This window comes from Muntiacus reevesi, chromosome 17 (assembly GCF_963930625.1).
Source record: "Muntiacus reevesi chromosome 17, mMunRee1.1, whole genome shotgun sequence".
In the NCBI taxonomy this organism is placed as follows: Eukaryota; Metazoa; Chordata; class Mammalia; order Artiodactyla; family Cervidae; genus Muntiacus; species Muntiacus reevesi.
The window spans coordinates 20,739,936-20,758,870 of NC_089265.1; the positions used below are offsets into that span (position 1 = coordinate 20,739,936).

The window sequence follows — 18,935 nt, forward strand, 5'->3', positions numbered from 1 at the left end:
CAGTCCATCCTAAAGGAAATCAGTCCTGAATATTCATTTGAAGGACTGATGCTGAAGCTGAAACTTCAGTCCTCTGGCCACGTGATGCAAAGAACTGACTCACTGGAAAAGACCCTGCCTGATGCTGGGAAAGATTTACGGTGGGAACAGAAGGGAATGACAGAGGATGAGATGGTTGGATGGTATCACTGACTCAATGGACATGAGTTTGAATAAACTCTGGGAGATGGTGACGGATAGAGAGGCCTGGTGTGCTGCAGTCCATGGAGTCGCAAAGAGTCGGACACAACTGAATGACTGAACTCAACTTGGAAACCGCTTTACTTTTGAAGGAACAAGAAAAATGCCTACATCTCGGCCTTGACATCCTCAGATGTCTACCAAGAAAGAAGGATAGTAAGGCATAGCATATACTACAGGGTAGTGAAAACAGTCATTGTGTACAGAGCCAAAGAACCGTGGGTTCAGATCCATCATGTCCTCTGTGACTGTCTCATGCACAGAGTTGAAACTCTACGTCAGAGTCCAAGAGCCATTGTTACATGTAACCCAAACAGCTCTGTATTAATGCTGAAGGGTAACTAGTTTATTATTTACAATTAGCAGCTCATTATCTTGAAGACAATTCCTTAGACACAAACACATTCATTCTATGTTCTCTTTAAACAGGACAGATATATACATTACTAAAGGACTAAGTAACAGACTACAGTGAGGAGTAATTCTAAGGGAAAAATTATCTCTATAAGAAAACAAACCACATTCCTATAAAATTGAGAATAAAAAACAGTAAGACGCTTCCATTCTTTTATTTTTAAAAAATCAACTCATGTAAAATAATTCATCAAATCATAAAAAGGTGTAGAAACAAAAAGTCAAATATCAGTTTTAAAAATATCTGACACACTATAATGTGTGTATATGGTCTCTTAAATAATTTAAGATTAGCTCCATATTAAACACTCAGCTTTTCTCACATTGTTGCAAACCCAGATATTGTTCTAACCAGAGTCATAAATGGTCTTTTTAACAATATAAAGATGGAATTCAAACAGAACTCCTCTTAGCAGTGCCATCTTAACTTCTGCTGCATTACCCAAAACAGTGGGTTTTCAAGAACTGGATCTTTCTAAGCCCATTTTTATTTCTAAAACTTCACTATTCGATTATATTCATTGTAGAAAAATGTGAAGAAATGGAAAAAGTAAAAATTATCCAGTATCCCTCTTCCCAAATACAATAACAGAAGAGTGCATATATTTCTTTCTATTCTTTGTACATAACTATGTAGAATTTTAAAACAAAATTAGTACTGTAAAATGCTTACATATCCTCATTCCATATTACATAGCAGCAATGTGTTTTGTACATTATGTGAAGCCATGATGTTCAGTCGGCTGCTTCAGTCTAATTAAGAGCTTGACCATGATTTACCTCCATCTGTTAGATATTCAGATTGTTTTGAATATTTGCTATGATAACTATGTTATACATCTTTCTTTATTCATAATTATTTATATGTATCTCTGATAATTCCTTAAAGGTAAATTCCCAGTTTAACCAGCACAAAGACTATTTTTTAAGCCTTTGATACATTTTAACCAAACTGCCCTCCAAAAAAATTATACCAACTTACAGTCACACCAGTGAATAGTCTAAGAGCTTTTCTTCAAATTCCTTGGCAGCATAGGAATATTACTACCTTTATTGTTACAGATTTAATAGGGGAATGGTGAAAGGTGTCCTCTTTTTTTTCTTTTCTCGAAGTGTAATTTGCTTTCCTTCTGTTATTTGAAGCAGTCCAAGTCTTTGAGAAGGCATCTCTGATGAATGCAATGTCTTATCACGTCTTCCTTGGGCAGCAAGGGCATGAAAGCTGCATATCTTTTCTATGTTTTCTCAAGCAGGAATTCACAAAAGGACTGGAATTTCAAAGCCTCCTGGTCTTCTGGGCAGCCATGTTATATTAATGTCTTGGTAACAAAACAGAACACTGGGCTGTTTTCTGAAAGGAAGTAGGCACAGATTATGATTAATCAAACAATTACTACAGGCAGGAATTCTCATGCTTGGGGGCATGATAATCACCTGAAGTGCTTATTACCACTTTGAATTTTATAGAGTGAGGCCTCATGGGATATATACTTGATAAACTCTCCAGAAAATTCTCATGTTCACTGAAAGTTTAATAATCATTAACCACATCTGGAGTTTTGAGCATAACTCTTTTTAAACTATTAGTTCCTCATTCTCCTTTCATGTAAAGTGAGGTTTAGAATGTTTATCTCAGAGGAGTGTTCTGATTCTCACTTATCTCTACCCCTGCCCCTTTACATCCACTAGGACATATTTTATACACCAACCCCTAGGGCTTTGTCTTATTCTGCTAAAAAATGCCACTGAAATTTTAATATGCAAGTATCTCCAAATAGACTAGGAGCTTCACCATAACAGCGTCTTACATATCTGTGTAAACCATAGCTTGACATACAGTTGGTGCTTGCTAAGTGATTCTGAAATGAATAAGGGATTATTAGTGTGATGTTCCTTATATGTTACAGAATGGAGGCCATGATTCTCAGTTTTGTCTAGAGTAGCAATTCTTCATTTTCTCTCTTCTACACATATTAACCCTTTTAAAAAATTCTGTTTTACACACACTTTCAGAAGCTTCACAGAAAGAATAGAGAACACCAATCTAGTATCCAAACATTTTTACTTAAAAATGAAGCTGAAATAATAAATTTATTCCTTGACAAATTATCTTTGAAAGTTCAAGGGACTATGGTCAAAATGGGGTCAGAAACCTTAAAAAAACAAAAAACCAAAAAAAAAAACCCTAACCCCAGACCTCACCATCCCATCCTGCAGGTAACAGCCTCAGCAGCACCAAAAGCATGAATCACATTTCCTGCCAGTCAACTGTGTTTGTTTAGATAAGCCAAAGTCATGCTGTTCTATTGCATTACACTCATTACATTTCACCAGATGTAACTGTTTCTAGTTTAAAGTGACATTCTCCAATTTCTAGAACTTATTTTCTGTTCCCCTTTTCTTCATCCATATAAAAAGCTGCCTATATTTCAATTATGATGAAATAATTCATGAGGGAAAGGACCTATCATTAAAGAACATTTATCTCCTAAGTAGATAGGCTGAAACCAACAGATGTGTTTCCTGCTCCTTATGGATTTAAAATCTAGTAGGGAAGACAGATTACAAAATGCCAGTATTGCTGACTTTGCCAGTCCTCAAGGCTGAGAGACATTTTATTACACTGGTTTTCTGGAGCCTGCTTATACCAGCTTGTAAAAACCCATTATTGTATATCACTTCCCAGCTTACTAGTGGCTTCGTGTTGGTAGCTTGAAATGGGCTGTGCAAGAGCATTTATACCACGGCAGTCAGCAAACTACAAATCATGGCTCCTCCATGCCCAGCAGTTGGCAGTCATTTACGACCACAGTATCATCATCACACTGAAACAGTGGCTGTCATTTCAGGGTTCCTCGGTGGTTGAGAGGGCTTTATCAACTTTTCAAATCCTCTCTCAACTGTAAGACCTAAAAGTAGAGATGTAATCTAGGAGACCTTTGGATATGCTGGCTACCCTCTTTGGATAGTAGGTGAATGTAACATCTGATCAATTTCAGCCAACCCCTTATCTAAGGTGGTTAATCAAGAGTCACAAGAGGTCCAGATAAAACCACACATCTGAGCTCAGCAATGAGTACAAATCATATTCTGGGAATTAATACTAGAGTTGAAAAGCTACCAATCTGCAACCCTCCACATGTTGATTACTATCTTAGTCTGTGTGACGCAACATTAGCTGTAAGTAGACAATCCCTGGCACCATTTTGGTATTGTATGCCAGTGTTTTGGTTTTAAAGGCTGCCAGTACTTAGCATGGATCTGCCAAAGAGAAAACAGCCTTGTCTACAGTGTAATACATGTACAGAGCAAACACTACCAATCTTCTGAAGTAAAATTTAGGGATACACTGCAAAGCAGGATAGTGTCAAGAACCTGATAGACTAGATAATAAAACTCCTTCACCTCAACTTTTAGTGCTCTTGTATTACCAGCCAGAATACATCTCTCTTCCATTTATGGTTAGTATGAGAGTAAATGACATGAAAACATGTAGAAAACATCTTATCTAGTATAAAATACATGAAGAGATGGACCAAGGGTCCAGTGGAAATTAGAGAAAAGGGCAGCTGAGAGTCTATGGAAGTGTCTGCTTCCAGATGGAGAGGATACTTACCTTCATGTTAAGGAGGGTTTCTGACCATTCCATGGATCCTATTAGAGGTATGGCAGTGAGAAGTAAGCTTTTGGCTTTATTGGCATTTTCTTTCAGGGTCTTTAAGACCCGGTCCACTGAAACCTAGAGAAACAACAGCACAGGACATTACCAGCAATTTAAAATTCCACTGCTTTCCACAGAACATTTTTTTCTGAGTTCCTACCCGATCTGTTGAAGTCAGTTTACTCCCAAGAACTTAAACCCAAGTTCTGCATTTATCAGGGGAGAGGTCACAGAGAAAATCCAATGACATCTCTGAAAAGCACAACTAGTTTTCAGCATGGTGTCTGAGAAAGCTTTCCAGTTGCATGATGTGTTGGCGCAGCCTAGAGAGCTTGTGGCTCTTCTTATGTGGAATGGATTCCAGTTTTAAAACTGTTGCTATATAAGATAAGAACATTTCCCTTTAGAGAAGTCTTTAAGCTAATAAAAACGATGGAATCAAAGTATCACCATTTTTATAGAATTAATGGATGGGCTGTTAACATCACAAAACCAGAAACCCAAACCAAACAGTCCACTTTCATGAGCTTCCTTGTGGATGATGATGTCAGAATTAGGTCAAATCTCTGGATCCTGCTGCCAATTTACAGAAAATATAGAACTGTGAAACTGGATAAACCATCCTAAGGAGATGATTTCAGCAATTCAGACTGTGGGAAACTCTATAGGACAAATGACCTGGTTTCTTTTAAGAATACCTGGAAGCAAAGAATCACTTATGCTATTTGAGATAACTAGAAAATTGAACCTTGCCTGGATATATTCAGGAATTATTGTTGGACTGTGATAACGGCAATGTGGTTATGTTAGATGTCTCCTAAAATGTTCACAGATAAGATCATGGATCAGCGTGTAGATGAAACATGGTTGGCTTAAAGTTGTTATGTTTATGACTGAAGTTGGATATCAGATTCACAGATGCTTACCCCGTTGCTTCTGTGTATGACTGAAATTGCTTCCTAAGGAAGCTGAAGGAAGTTGAGTATAAGACAGATGACCAGAAAGAGTACTTGTCATGCTTTTAACTATGCTTAGAAGAAACCCAAGATTCAGGAGCACCATGATTATACCTTCCTATTCCTTCCTAGACCCCTCCCACAATATAGAGATGTGTTTACAACAAAATGATAAGCACCGTAGCAGAGAGGAGTGTCACCACTGTGGAAGGGATCACAGGACAAGGTGGCGGCCAGCTGGGTGCCTGCCAGGTAGGAAACTTCAAATGCAGCATTGTGAAACAACCAAGAGATTTATTATATTCTACTCTTTTCCTCATACTTTGTGACTGCTATTTCTATATAGAGTCTGACCTCCTTTTCCTCTTTGTTTTTGCTGCTGCGCTCCACCCAGAATGTCCTTTCTGCTTTCTCACAAAGAATTTTAACTTGGTCAACATCCCACTTAAATCTCAAAAGTTTTCTTCAGAAACTACATCCCTCCGCCATTCCATCATACCTATCATCTGACTATGCCCCTCTTAGGAGCCAGTACTATACTGTGCGTGCTAAGTCACTTCAGTCGTGTCCAACTCTTTGCGACCCTATGGACTGTAGCCATGGGATTCTCCAGACAAGAATAATGGAGTGGATTGCCATGCCCTCCTCCAGGGGATCTTCCCGACCCAGGAATTGAACCTGTGTCTCTTATCTCCTGCATTGGCAGGCGGGTTCTTTACCACTAGTGCCACCTGGGAAGCCCTAGTCTATACTAGTGGCTCCTATTTGTGTTTAATTCTTCCAGTAATCCTACAAGGTCAGAAGTGTAATTAACAACCCCCACTCATGTGGAAGGGTTAAATAACTCGTACCCAATATTACAAGCAAAAAGAACAACGGGCATTTGAAGAAGGGGTTAGGCAACTCTAGAAGCATGGTAGGCTGCACATCTGGTTTAAAGCACAGTGACATGCATAGCCGACTGAGATGATGCCATCAGTCTATGCTTTCCTTGTGGCATTTAACATTACTTGCTTTCGTGCCTTACCCCTTACACAGAGCTTAGTTTTTTTGCTTTCAACTGAAGTAGCTCCAATTGACTGTTTTCCAAACCTCATGTGGCCTACTAAATGAAGCACCATTAGCTCTGCAAAGGAGACAAATGTTATGAGACCATGCAGAAAGCCACAGGCAGGAAGCAGTCTGCTCTTGGGGAGTGGCAGAGGCTGGAGCCTCCTATTAACTGGAAGCAGCTTCTCAGCATCATGAGGCCGAGCTGCCCCGGAGGTGACCAAAGCTGCCAAGTCAGAGACTACGCTGTGTCAGGATTTGCAAATCTCTTAAGTAACAAACATCCTCAAAGAATCTGTGTTCATCTCTGACCTAAATTCCATACCCATGGATGGAGAGGCAGCTAGAATAACTTAGCTCGTTTTACATGAAATTGGATGGTGAAACAAGCAGCTCTGAGGTGGTAGTACGGTCCCCCTAGAGAAGATGTCACCTCCCCTAAATGTGTCCAGAACAGCCACTGCCATACGTTCAGAATTTCTTGGCTGCAGTTTTGTCCTTTTCTCTTTTTAAAATGAGACAAATGATAAGACAGATAATCTGGTTTCTTCAAGTAAAATGAAAGGAATGAGTAGGGAGGAGGAGAATATTAGATTAAAGATTTAAGAGGCTTATCATTCAAATACAATGTGTGGATTATAAGGGATCCTGATTTGAACAGTTAAAAATTATGAGACAAGAGGGAAAATGTGACAAGTCTGGACATTTGATTATACTAAAGAATTAATATCACTAATTTTTTGTACAACAGTGGTGGTGTGGTTTTAAAAAATTATTTTTAAAAGGGAGGCGTTTTAGAAAAATTTACTTTAAAATCATGAGGGTAGGGGAAAGAAAACTGAGTAGGGGCATATAAATAAGTCAAGAGTTGCCACGGCTGATGATTGTGGGAAGGTTGGCGATGGGTAACTGGGGGGTTCATTATACTAAACTCTACTTTCGTAGAGGTTTTGAAGTTTTCTACAGAGGAAATATTTGTTTTGGAAGCCTGACCTCAGTGGCCCACTATCCTCAAATACCAGCTGGATCTTGCTGTTTTTTCCTGCTTCAAAACCCTCACCGACCTTCCATCTGAAATCCTTACATAGTCTACATGGCCCTGCCTCCCTCTTCCCCTCCTCACCTCTCCAGCATGGCCATCTTTCCCATCACACTTAGGCCAGGCTTCCTGGATGTCAAGTATCTGGTTGCGCCAATTCGATACATACTTCTGTGTCTTACCACACCATTTCTATATAACCCCGAGCCTTCTCACATTGGTTTGTTTGACCTCTACCCTGTTCCTTCAAAACCCCAGAATGTTGGTTCCCTATGGACTTGTGTGTCTGCTATTGTGTTTTTATACCAAGCACAGTACCCATCCATGGCAGGTTAGACATGAATACAAAATCCTCTTACCAGGAAGAGGTACATTAATAGGTTTCCCTGCTACATAATAACCAGGAGCATAAAGAACTTATAACCAAAAGTCTTTATCTGTAACGTAAGGGCCGAGTCTCAGTAAGATTCCCAACACACCTACATGTTTACAATGTACTCTTCCCTGTTGATCCTTGCATAAGTGTCCTTTCATTCTCTATGAAGATTTTGTTCTTCCAGTGGGAACTACAGAGAAAAAAATCTGGTAACACCTAATGACAATGTATAAAAAGTTGACTTTAAAACTTGGTATAAAGGCGCTTTCTGGAACTAATGTAATAGAAACAAAGAGTTAAGGCACTCTCTCACTGGCTCTCATGGCACATGGAAACCCAGGCCATACATGTACCAAAGAGAATTCCACTTACCGCTTCCTCATGCTCCTTCCAGCAATCATAATCTGTCGCCATGGCGATACTTGCATAGCAAATTCCAACCTCCTTAGCAAGAACCACCTCTGGAACTGTGGTCATGTTGATAACATCCGCCCCCCAGGTTTGGAACATGATGCTTTCTGCCCGGGAGCTGAAACGAGGTCCCTCGATGGTGATGACTGTCCCTTTTGAGTGGCACCTGAGTCCTAGCTTCTTAGCAGTCTCTATGAGGACCTGGAACAGAAAGAACCAAACTCAAGACACACAAACAGAAGGTGAGCTTTATTTTTTCTTCCCTGCTACTTTAAAAGATTCTTACTATACATACCCAGTACTTGCAGGCCCTCAAAGAGAACCTGGGCAATCACAGAAGGGCGTTTCCTAGCTCCTTATCTATTTACATAATGCTCTGTCCCACCCAGCCTCTGCTGCTAAGTCGCTTCAGTCGTGTCCGACCCCTGTGCGACCCCATAGACGGCAGCCCACCAGGCTCCACCATCCCTGGGATTCTCCAGGCAAGAACACTGGAGTGGGCTGCCATTTCCTTCTCCAATGCATGAAAGTGAAAAGTGAAAGTGAAGTCGCTCAGTCATGTCCGACTCTTCCTGACCTCATGGACTGCAGCCCATTAGGCTCCTCTGCCCATGGGATTTTCTAGGCAAGAGTACTGGAGTGGGGTGCCATTGCACAGCAGTAAGAGCAAATAGTGGGCTTTTTCTTTACACCAGGCATTTGTTTACATGCTTTAATCTCACTTTTTAGCTGCTTTAATAGATTATCATGGACTGTGAATGTGGGCTTGAGTCTGAGCTCTTAACCTTCAAGGCTACACAAGGCACCCTCCTCATCCATGTCTCAGAGATATGCAGAGTGAAGTTTCCAAGCTCCTGAGAAACTCATTCTCACTGCTCTTCTATACAAAACCTGAGGGCTTTTGTGAAAGCTTTTTGGTGGTAGAAAGTGCTTTCATAATCTCTTTGCCTGCTGCCTCTCTAAAGACACACAGGAGAAAACAGAACGGAGCTGTGCTGATTTCTTCTATCCAGAGATAAACTTATTTTGGCATCCCTTTAGAGGCAAGGCCATATGAGTTTAGAAACATGATTTAAAAGTTTGATCATTTTTTCTAGTGTCTAACAATGTATATCTAATTTAATTTCATTTTTCTCTTACTCTGTGCTTAAACATTCCTGTTTCACTGAAAAAAAGTTAGTCCTGTAAACTTAACTGTTAAAGTACTGCCAAGAATTCACTTAACCTATGTCTTAGTTTTTTCATCAGTGATATGGGAGTGATAATACAATTCAGAGATATTGTGAAGATTAAATGAGCTAAGGAGTATACTTCCACTTCTCTGGTGGCTCAGATAGTAAAGAATCTGCCTGAAATACAGCAGAAGCAGGTTCAATCCCTGGCTTGGGAAGATCCCCTGGAGAAGGAAATGGCAACCTACTCCAGTACTCTTGCCTGGAGAATCCCATGGACAGAGGAGCCTGGTGGGCTACAGTCTTTGGGATTGCAAAGAGCTCGACACAGCTGGGCAACACTTTCAAGGAATACACGGCAAGGAGTGCCCAACACAATATATAAATGCTTAACTGGTCTTCTAATTATCTTTTTTAATTAATCATTTTGGCTGCACTGGGTCTTGGTTGCTGTGCACAGGCTTCCTCTAGGTGCAGCGCCTGGGCTTCTCATCGCGGTGGGTTCTCCTGCTACGGCGCACATGCTCTAGGAAGTGCGGGCTTCAGTAGTTGCAGCTCACCGGCTCTAGAGCGCGGGCTCACTAATTGTGATGCAGAACCCTAGTTGCACCGTGACACGTGGAGTCCGCCCAGACCAGGGATCGAACCCATGTTCCCCGCATTGGCAGGGGGATTATTAACCACTGGACCACCATGGAGGTCCTCTTCAAATGATTAACACTGGCAGCTTCTACACATTTCCCAAGTAACTGGCCAAAGTTCCTAGGATACTATATACAAAATGGAGTGACTCAAAGTCAATAGAAGGCTCCAACCTAGGCCAAAGTCTTGCCTGCAGATGTTTGAACCACACAGGCAAATTAACCTATTTCCTTAAAAATAACATTAGGCTATGGCAATAGAAGAAAGAATTTTAATAAGAGCCGTGGAAACTCTAAATTTAGAACCATGACAAGCCCTAGCCAATGACTAGTTGATGCTCCATCATGTTTATTTATCCTGTACATGCTGAAAGTAAGACTATGCTAAATCAAAACAGTTTCCTAAGAAGCATAGGTTATAAATAATAAGCCTTATTCAATCACTCATTCCCCTGCTGTCCCCACCTGCTTTCAAAATTAAGGTATAACCAGCCCAGTCCTGTCTTCATTAAATGTCTTTAAAAGTCCCAAATAACTGAGCTGTATGTCTTGGCCAAACTTCAGAGTGCTTCTGAAGATGTGTGAAGGAAGATCACAATTCTTGCAAGCCAGTGGCATATGGCATGTAAGTCTTCACCATCCCCCTGGGGTGGGTGCCACGCTGGGGAGGAGGATTGGAGGCTTATAGGCATGGCCCAGCCAGTGGCAGACACTGAGGGCTTGCCATCCGAAGCAGCACTTTGCACTCCCACACAAACAGATAATGCCATTGTAAGGTGCCAGAAATACAACTCCAGCCTGAGAAGTCTCTTTAATGTATCAGGACTTTTTGAAGAAATTTGTTTTAGATTACCTTTTGACGAGAAGTGACACTTGTTTTCGGAATAGGTAATACTTGCACATGGTACAAAATGTAAACAGTACAAAGGTTCTTATTCTGTGACAAGTATTTCTTCTGCCTGTATACGAGGGATTCAGTTTCTCTGTGGGAAATCACTGTTACTAGTTCTTTGGTCAGCTTTCCAGAAACACTCTATTTACACATAAATATTTTCATATTTATCTCTTTTATATACACATGCATGAATGCTCAGATGCTCAGTCATGTCTGATTCTTTGTGACCCTATGAACTATAGCCTGCCAGGCTCCTCTGTCCATGACATTTCCCAGGCAAGAATACTGGATTGGGTTGCCATTTCCTCCTCCAGGGGATCTTCCTGACCCAGGGATTGAATCCATGTCTCCTGCATTGCAGGTGGATTCTTTACCGCTGAGCCACCAGGGAAGTCCCTTATATATACACACATATTTAACACAAATGATAAGATACAGTACAACCACTATATACCTTGCTTGCCAATGGACAATTCATCCTGACAATCTGTTGTCAGTACACAAAAGATCACAAGAATACTGAAAGTTTAAGTGATAATTACCAAGGGGCAACACCATCTACTCTTTACATTTTTGGATAGTATTTTTAAAATCCCTTTTAGGGTATATAAGAATAAAATAATATTCTGAAGGTCTCTCCCCGCCTCCCCATTTTCTTAAACTGCCTTCCCTAGCACTCTTTTAAAATCGTTAGGTGAAGGTCCTTAGCTTGGCTAGACTAATAATAGCTGAATTAATTCAGTCTCAAAGGAGGCCAAGCTGTATTACTGGAAACTGTCACTCAGCCACCACATTTACATGTACTCTGAATACCTCATTAGTACTTCCCTTATACACCTCTACCCCTAGTACCCAAATCACTGGGGCAGTACCTCAGATTTCCTACTAACATGCATATTCTCTCCCTAGTCTATTTCTTCCAAGCTTCCCCCAATTTGAAGTGGGCAAAAATGTTATTATGCACTTCGAACTTCTCTTGGAGAGCACATTTATTGTGTGGACAGATCTGTGTTTCAGAGATTAAGACTAACATCATTCTGATATATTCTGCTGATAATTACCCAGGAACATGTACAGTTGATCCTTGAACAACACAGGACTGAACTGTGTGGTCTACGCTTACATGGAGTTTTTTCACAATAGATTCATGCTACAGTGCTGTTCACTCTGTGGGTTGGCTGAATCCTTGGACGCAGAACCGCCAGATATGGAGGGCCAACTGTACATTTATACTCAGATTTTCAACTGCATGATGGGCCAGTGCCTCTAACCACACCCCACATTGTTCAAGGCTCAAATGTGTATCTAAACTCCTACTTAAAACTTAAAAAAATATGCTTTCACAGAAGTCACAAAGAATAAACATGCAGTGATATATCTGAAATGGCTCCCTCCAACGCCTGGCTTTGGACTCTAGATTTCTGAGACCAGAGTGAGGTTATTTAAGGCACTCTAGCTTTGCCTGTAAAGAAGCTAGTTTCACATGATTATGCAAGGTTGACATAAATCTGTGTTTCACATCAGGTGCTAAAATTATCTGAATGATTAACATGTTTAGGTATTTGTATTGTCTAAGTTAGTAGATTTTACTAGGCAGTTTGCTTCTGACAGTACTTCTGACCTACTAGGTGGCATCTGACTTTTAAATTTTGGGGTTATAAGAAAAGTATCATGGATGGACTTCTGAATTGTGGTAGCCATTTTTATTCTCTGAAAGCTAAGGCTGGGATTTCTCACTGTATACCACCACTGGCTTTTGTAAGGGTTGCCTCTACAGTCCTGAGATCTTACTATAATCCTGGAGAGGAGAGGAGGCTGGACAGGAAAAGTCAAACTCAGCTCAAAGGCAAATGATGCCAATCTGACTATTTATAGATTATTAATAATTTAATTCATAAAAGCAGTTACCAGTCACTAGATGTCTTATAACTGACAGGCATCACTCAAAGCACTTTATAAGTAAGTTACTCTTTTATCCTTCACAGTCCTGTAAGGTATCAATATGTTATCATTACTTTATTTTATAAATGAGGAAACCAGAGTCCAAGGTTCTGATCTAGAAACAAGCAACAATTAAGCTGAAGAATAAAGACCCGATCCTAAGAAGTCTGGTTCCAGAGTGTACACTCCATATTATGCTGTCTAAATTATTTTAAAAGGTATCAAGGTATCCTGACACTAAAATAAAAACTTCTTTTTTCTCCATTTATTTTTATTAGTTGGAGGCTAATTACTTTACAATATTGTAGTGGTTTTTGCCATACACTGACATGAGTCAGCCATGGATTTACATGTGTTCCCCATCCCGATCCCCCCTCCCTCCTCCCTGCCCACCCCATCCCTCTGGGTCTTCCCAGTGCACCAGCCCCGAGCACTTGTCTCATGCATCCAACCTGGGTAAAATAAAAACTTATTAAAAAAAAAAAAAAAAAAAGGCAGGTTGCAACTAGAGCGATTCAGTTTACAGATGACTGAGAGTAGTGGAGGGATTATTAACAAAGGGAAACAACTCTTCCTAAAACTTTGCATAAGCATCAAACTAGAGAGGGGAAGAGAGACCACATGCTTGGCCAACTAATCTGTCTGTAGATGCCACCCCAAGCCCTCGTGGTTTATTCTGGCGCACCTTCCAGAAAGACTACGAACCTCTCTTGTTTTAGGGCAGAATGGTTCAGCCATTGGAATATGGCACACTCCTCTGGCACAGGAATGATTTCCATCATAGAAGGTCTGAAGCCTTCTGGTAGTCCTACAAAATAAAGTAAAAAAAGTTATTTTTTTTAAAAATTACCTCTCCACCCTTCAGAGCTTGTAATCAGTTGTATCTAGGTTAGTATCTTGGTCCTCCCTCTAGAATCCGTAGTTCTGGATAAGCTGAAAGAAACTGTTTTAAAAAAGAGAGAGAGCTTCTTGATGGTACTTGACTTTTCTGGCTCTGGGTTGGCAGCAACCTACTCCCCAACAGGAGTTAAGTATCTGTGGTCTGGTGACTATGACAGGATAACCACATTGAACATCAAGTCAACTGTGGGCTCAAGAGGCCAGGTATGAGCATTTTCCGTCATCTCAGATCCAGAGGATTGTATAGTGAACCCCTTATATATATTTAGATTCAACAATTTCCTAAATTTCGCCAAACCTACTTCATTTATTGCAAATCCCAGACTTTGTCACTTTATCCCTACTTCAGATGGGCTAAAGTATACAGATGATTTTCCATGGCAATGTCATTATCACAGTTGATAAAAATGACAATTCCTAAGTATTGTCTAATATATAGACCATGTGTCAATTTCCCTGGTGTCCTCAAAAAATAAAAAATCTTTTTTCTTTTTTTAAAAAACTGTTGATTGGTTTTTTCATATTCCAAACAAGGTCCAAGGTTCAAATTTTGTTTGCACTTGACTGCCCTGTCACTAAACTGAGAGTAACTCCTGCCCTCCACCCTCAACCTTATTTTTTCATGCCTTTGATCCATTGAAGAAAGCAGCCATTCATCTGGCTCTGCATCTTGAAGCATCTGTCTCTGCTGTCTTGCTTAAAGTTGTGCGTCTGCCTGCCAGAATTAATTCTAAAGTCTCATGAAAGTTCTAAAGTTAACTTTCTGATAAAACATTTTTGAGTCCATAAGAGAGTCCAAAATGAACCCAGTGCCAAGTCACCCAGCAACTTCTCTCTCAAAGTTTTCAGAATAAAGCACTTTTTATATCCATTGCACTGTTCTAAACTTGAACTCATGAGTAATATAGGAAAGAGTCCTCATTTTCCTAGAGAGGGGAGAGCAGCGTAGCAACAGGGCATGGGAAAACCAACAGCTGAAGGTACATCACTTCATTTCTACTTCTACTGGGAGGGTAGAGAGCAGCATGGAGAAATATTCTGGTTCAGTTTACACAGCTGGCATATCCACCTCTCAAAGTTAGCCTGTTACTTCCTCTCCATCACACATTAAATGGTGATACCAGCTGGCATCAAAGCCACCTCTCTCAGAGATTAGGCCTCAGAACTTGGGAGGAATGAAAACAAAGTCCATGCTCCTCTCAACCCCCTTATCACATGAGTCTTAAGGGAAAGGCTAAGTTAACCCCAAGCAATTCCAGATGGGGTTGAAGAACAGGTCAAATGACTCTTCCAGCCTATATAAACAGAGGCTTTTTTCTTTTTGTAAAACTGACTAATAAAATGGAGCCACATAGTCCAGCTTTGGCTTGGTTTCAGCCTTCAGTGAGTCAAATATTAGCAATAATCCTATTTACAACCATGATTAAATGTGAAAACAGGGCCACGGAACACTTCAGGGGCTATACCCCAGTAGACACCTATGCAGTAACACCCATCTTATCTATTCTGTCCCTCTCTCTCTCCATCCCTTTTTTGCCTAATTACTCCTCTCTCTGTTCTAAACATTTACATTAAGACATCACTATTGGGCTTCCCAGATGGCTCAGTGGTAAAGAATCTTTCTGCCAATGAAGGAGATGCAAGAGATGCATCTGGCTTGGCAAGATCCCTTGGAGAAGTAAATGGCAACCCACTCCAGTATTCTTGCCTGGGAAATACCATGGACAGAGGAGCCTGGCAGGCTACAGTCCATGGGGTCGCAAATGAGTCAGACCTGACTTGGTGACTAAGCAACAATAATAATGTGTTAATTATCCTTTATGTTATGCTATAAACACGTGATATTAACTACCTACAGTTTTAATTCCCTCTCAGCTGGAACATTTTACATTTTTCTCTTTAAACAAAGTCCCCCAACTTCCACCTCTATGGTTTATAGCACAACCACCGTATCTTTTTGATTCTTCATTTTCCAGTTATAAAATGTGGTGTTCACCACCCATTTGTAAGAGTGCTATGGGGATTAAGTCAGCCCTGAGGCCCAGCTACCCCACGGCAGCTCAGAACTGAGGTCTGAGCTGGAGGCTGAATCAGGAGTCAGCACCAAGGAGAAGCTGTAGCTGGCCCTCAGCACACCCAGCCTTGCAGGAGGGGTAGCGCCAAGGAAGACCTGGGGACTTTAATGCCCATATGTCTAATAGTTTCAGGGTTGTACTCTTAAGATCTCAGCAAGGAAAATGCTGATGAGAAACATCTCTTCACGCAGCCTGCCCACCTAGTCATGGTGTTCTGCATAACTCAGATCGCAATACATTCAAGTAATGATCTGAATTTAAATCACTGTGAATACTCAGATACTGCATAAAATGAGGCATGATAATGCTGAGTGAAATTCAGATCAAGAACAATGAGGTATGCAACCACAAGTGAAGGGACTGGAGGGCACCACCCAAGGGAAATTCTAAAATGAAAATACAAGTAATTTTAAGATCTCTTATCCTCCCCCTGAGAACTTGAAATAGAAGTCACAGGTTCTCAAGTCTGAAAGAAGCAAGGGACGTTCCACACAGTGGGAAATGTTACCTGATTGAGCCTGTGTTGATGGGGACTCCTTCCTGTTCACTCCTAATCTCTAGTCAAAAAAAAGCTCTTCTGTAGACAGAATAGTGGCTCATCCTCAGTTCTGTACACGGATTTCAATCTTGTTACTGATTTTTCATGTGTCCTTGAGCAAATTACTTAACCTCTGTGAGTTCTTTCTTCATAAGGTGAGTATTAACAACATACACTTACACCCTTGTTTAAATATGAAAACAGAGTCACAGAAATCTCCAGATGCTACATTACAACAGGCAGATGCAATAACTCCTCCATTTTTTTTATGTCAAATGTGTGAGTTTGGGGATAAACAATAGTTGTTACAATGCACCACTACTATGAGGATTAGTGAGGGAACAAACCATCCGGCACACAGATTCACACAAGTCACATTACAGATGGATGCAGGTGCAGCAGAAGCAAGCATATGGAGCCCATCAATGGGAGACACCTGCAGATTTCCCTAGATCTGGAGCAGTGCCCAAGTGAGCATCTTTCCCTGATAAAAGGGGGCCTTAATGGGATATCTTTTTCCTTCCATCAAGAGATAGAACTGAAATACATTCCTGAGCCATAGGGAAAAAATTTGCCTTAGACAACGTCAGACTGGCTGGATTCGTTGGGAAGCAGTGTTCTAGACTGTGGGCGAGAGAAACAGGAAGGATCATCCAGTTGCTAGAAGCAACCTAGCCCAAGGATGATAGTTTGGGGGCAGTGGCTCCGTCCTACCAACCTGTAAAAGTGGCATGTGGTAGCAAGCAGAATAAGGCCTCCCACCATACCCCCGAATATCCATACCCTTAATGCCCAGAACATACATTGTCTTCCCTTGCAGATGGAAGGGGACCAGGAGCCAAGAATGCAGGTGACGAAGAACAAGCAAAGGGATTCTCCTGAGCTTCCAGAAAGGAATTCAGCCCTTGATTTCAGCCCACTGAGACCCATGTTATACTCCTACCCGACAGAATTAGCTAATAATATTATGTTGTTTAAGCCACTGCATTTGTGGTAATTTGTTACAGCAGCAAAAGGAAGCTAATACATGTGCTCATATGGTTTAACCTGGTTAACAGTGTAACTTCTCTGGTAATAAAGATCTGATGCCAGAGGTCTGCCTCCAACTCTTGCTTCAACTGGTGAACCCTCCTAGTGGGGCAAAGGGACTGCTAATTCTCACTCCCAACCCCACCATCATCCTGGGACACCCACTGGAAATACACTTCAGGGACTGATCAGCTGGCTGGCTTTACCACTCCCTGGCTGGCTGTGTGCCTGCAGGAAAGTCACCCTGACCTCTGTCTCCCCCCATCTCTTATCAGTCTTCTCATATTTAAAATGGGGACACGAAGGGGAAATAGAGTCAGCGTGAAGACAGAGAACACACGAACCAAGTGCTCAGCCCAAGTAATCCCTGCCGGTCAAAAATCTGCTTCTGAACTTCTCCTCTACCAGTCTCCAAGGGTGACTTGTACGTGGGCCTCAAGTCAAGGGTACCCCCCAAAAGGCGTATGTGATAAGAAAAGTGAGAAAACAAACAACAAACTGCCATGGAAGAGTGAAGGAGACAAAATTATAGTGTGTATAGGCAAGGGAAATGAGTTCAAGGCCATCAAGGAGAGAACATCGGGCACTTTCAGACACAGCAGGGAACAAAACGCAGAGAAAGACTGACTGGTAGGTTCTTTCAGGATCAAGACCCTTGAGTCTGCACACAAAGATTGTTATCTGTTAACAGTTTTCCTTTGAAGAAATGCTGAGTTGCAGACAAGTGAGAGAAAGCACTTGTCCCACAGCAGGAACACACACCTGCACACTCCAAGGCAGTTCTGGAGCACAGGACATGTCCATAAGCCTCAGCACACAGGGACACCAGGCAGTGAATTTACCAGCAAAGTAGTGCGAAGGGCTCCTTATGAGGAGCTTGGTTTCGGGGTAATGATTCCACCCACATCTCTTAAGGTCTGTCCAGTCTATCTCAGGAGAACCCCTAACTGAAAAATGCATCATTTGGTGCAGTTATTCTTAAGATTACAAATTGCAAAAGGGGAAGGCTGGTTGGAAAGGCATGCATATTTAAAACTTTAGTTATATGGCAGATTGCCTTTTATGATTCTAAGCATCTCTACCAGTAATACATATGTGATTGTTTATTACCCAGGACCTAACAGCATCTCATGGATGGGAAGAACTCAGTATTCCCCCCCTTCATAAATATCCAGAAATAACTTCATGTTCCAAAGACCAGAGATGACCAGATAATAAACATTAATACTTCACTGGGGAAAGGAAAATGAGCAGGGATGCAAAGTACAAAAGCAGTGAAGAAACTACCACAAAGGGGACAAGACAGTTTTAAGTTTACATCAAAGATCATTACCATTAATGACAAAGGAACAAGGCAAAATTACATCAAATTACAGTAACAGATTTCAGGGCAAGCCCTCCCAGAGGCAGCAGATGTTTGGGTTTGGTCTCCAGCTCTCTTGTGACTGTGTCTTTCTTTCTATTTCCAGGAGTAGTATGGAAACCAGGGAGTCAAGCTGAGAGAAGCAAAAATGTTAAGAAACATTAATGACCCAGATGAGGGCAGTGGTGACGGTCAGGGTGGATTCAGGGCACATACGGGTGCGACTTGGAGACC

General features: G+C 41.2%; 1 protein-coding gene across 1 annotated transcript in view; it reads right to left on the bottom strand.

Annotated features, from left to right (window-relative positions):
- Positions 1 to 790: 790 nt before the first annotated feature.
- Positions 791 to 18,935, bottom strand: part of MTAP (methylthioadenosine phosphorylase) — a 42,502-nt gene continuing 24,357 nt past the window's right edge. The window contains exons 5-8 of the mRNA XM_065908004.1: positions 13,502 to 13,604; positions 8,109 to 8,348; positions 4,271 to 4,393; positions 791 to 2,005 (exon numbers count right to left, since the gene is read on the bottom strand). Of these exons, the coding sequence (XP_065764076.1) occupies positions 1,967 to 2,005; positions 4,271 to 4,393; positions 8,109 to 8,348; positions 13,502 to 13,604 (505 nt within the window). The 3' untranslated portion in view covers positions 791 to 1,966. The remainder of the gene's footprint in view (positions 2,006 to 4,270; positions 4,394 to 8,108; positions 8,349 to 13,501; positions 13,605 to 18,935) is intronic.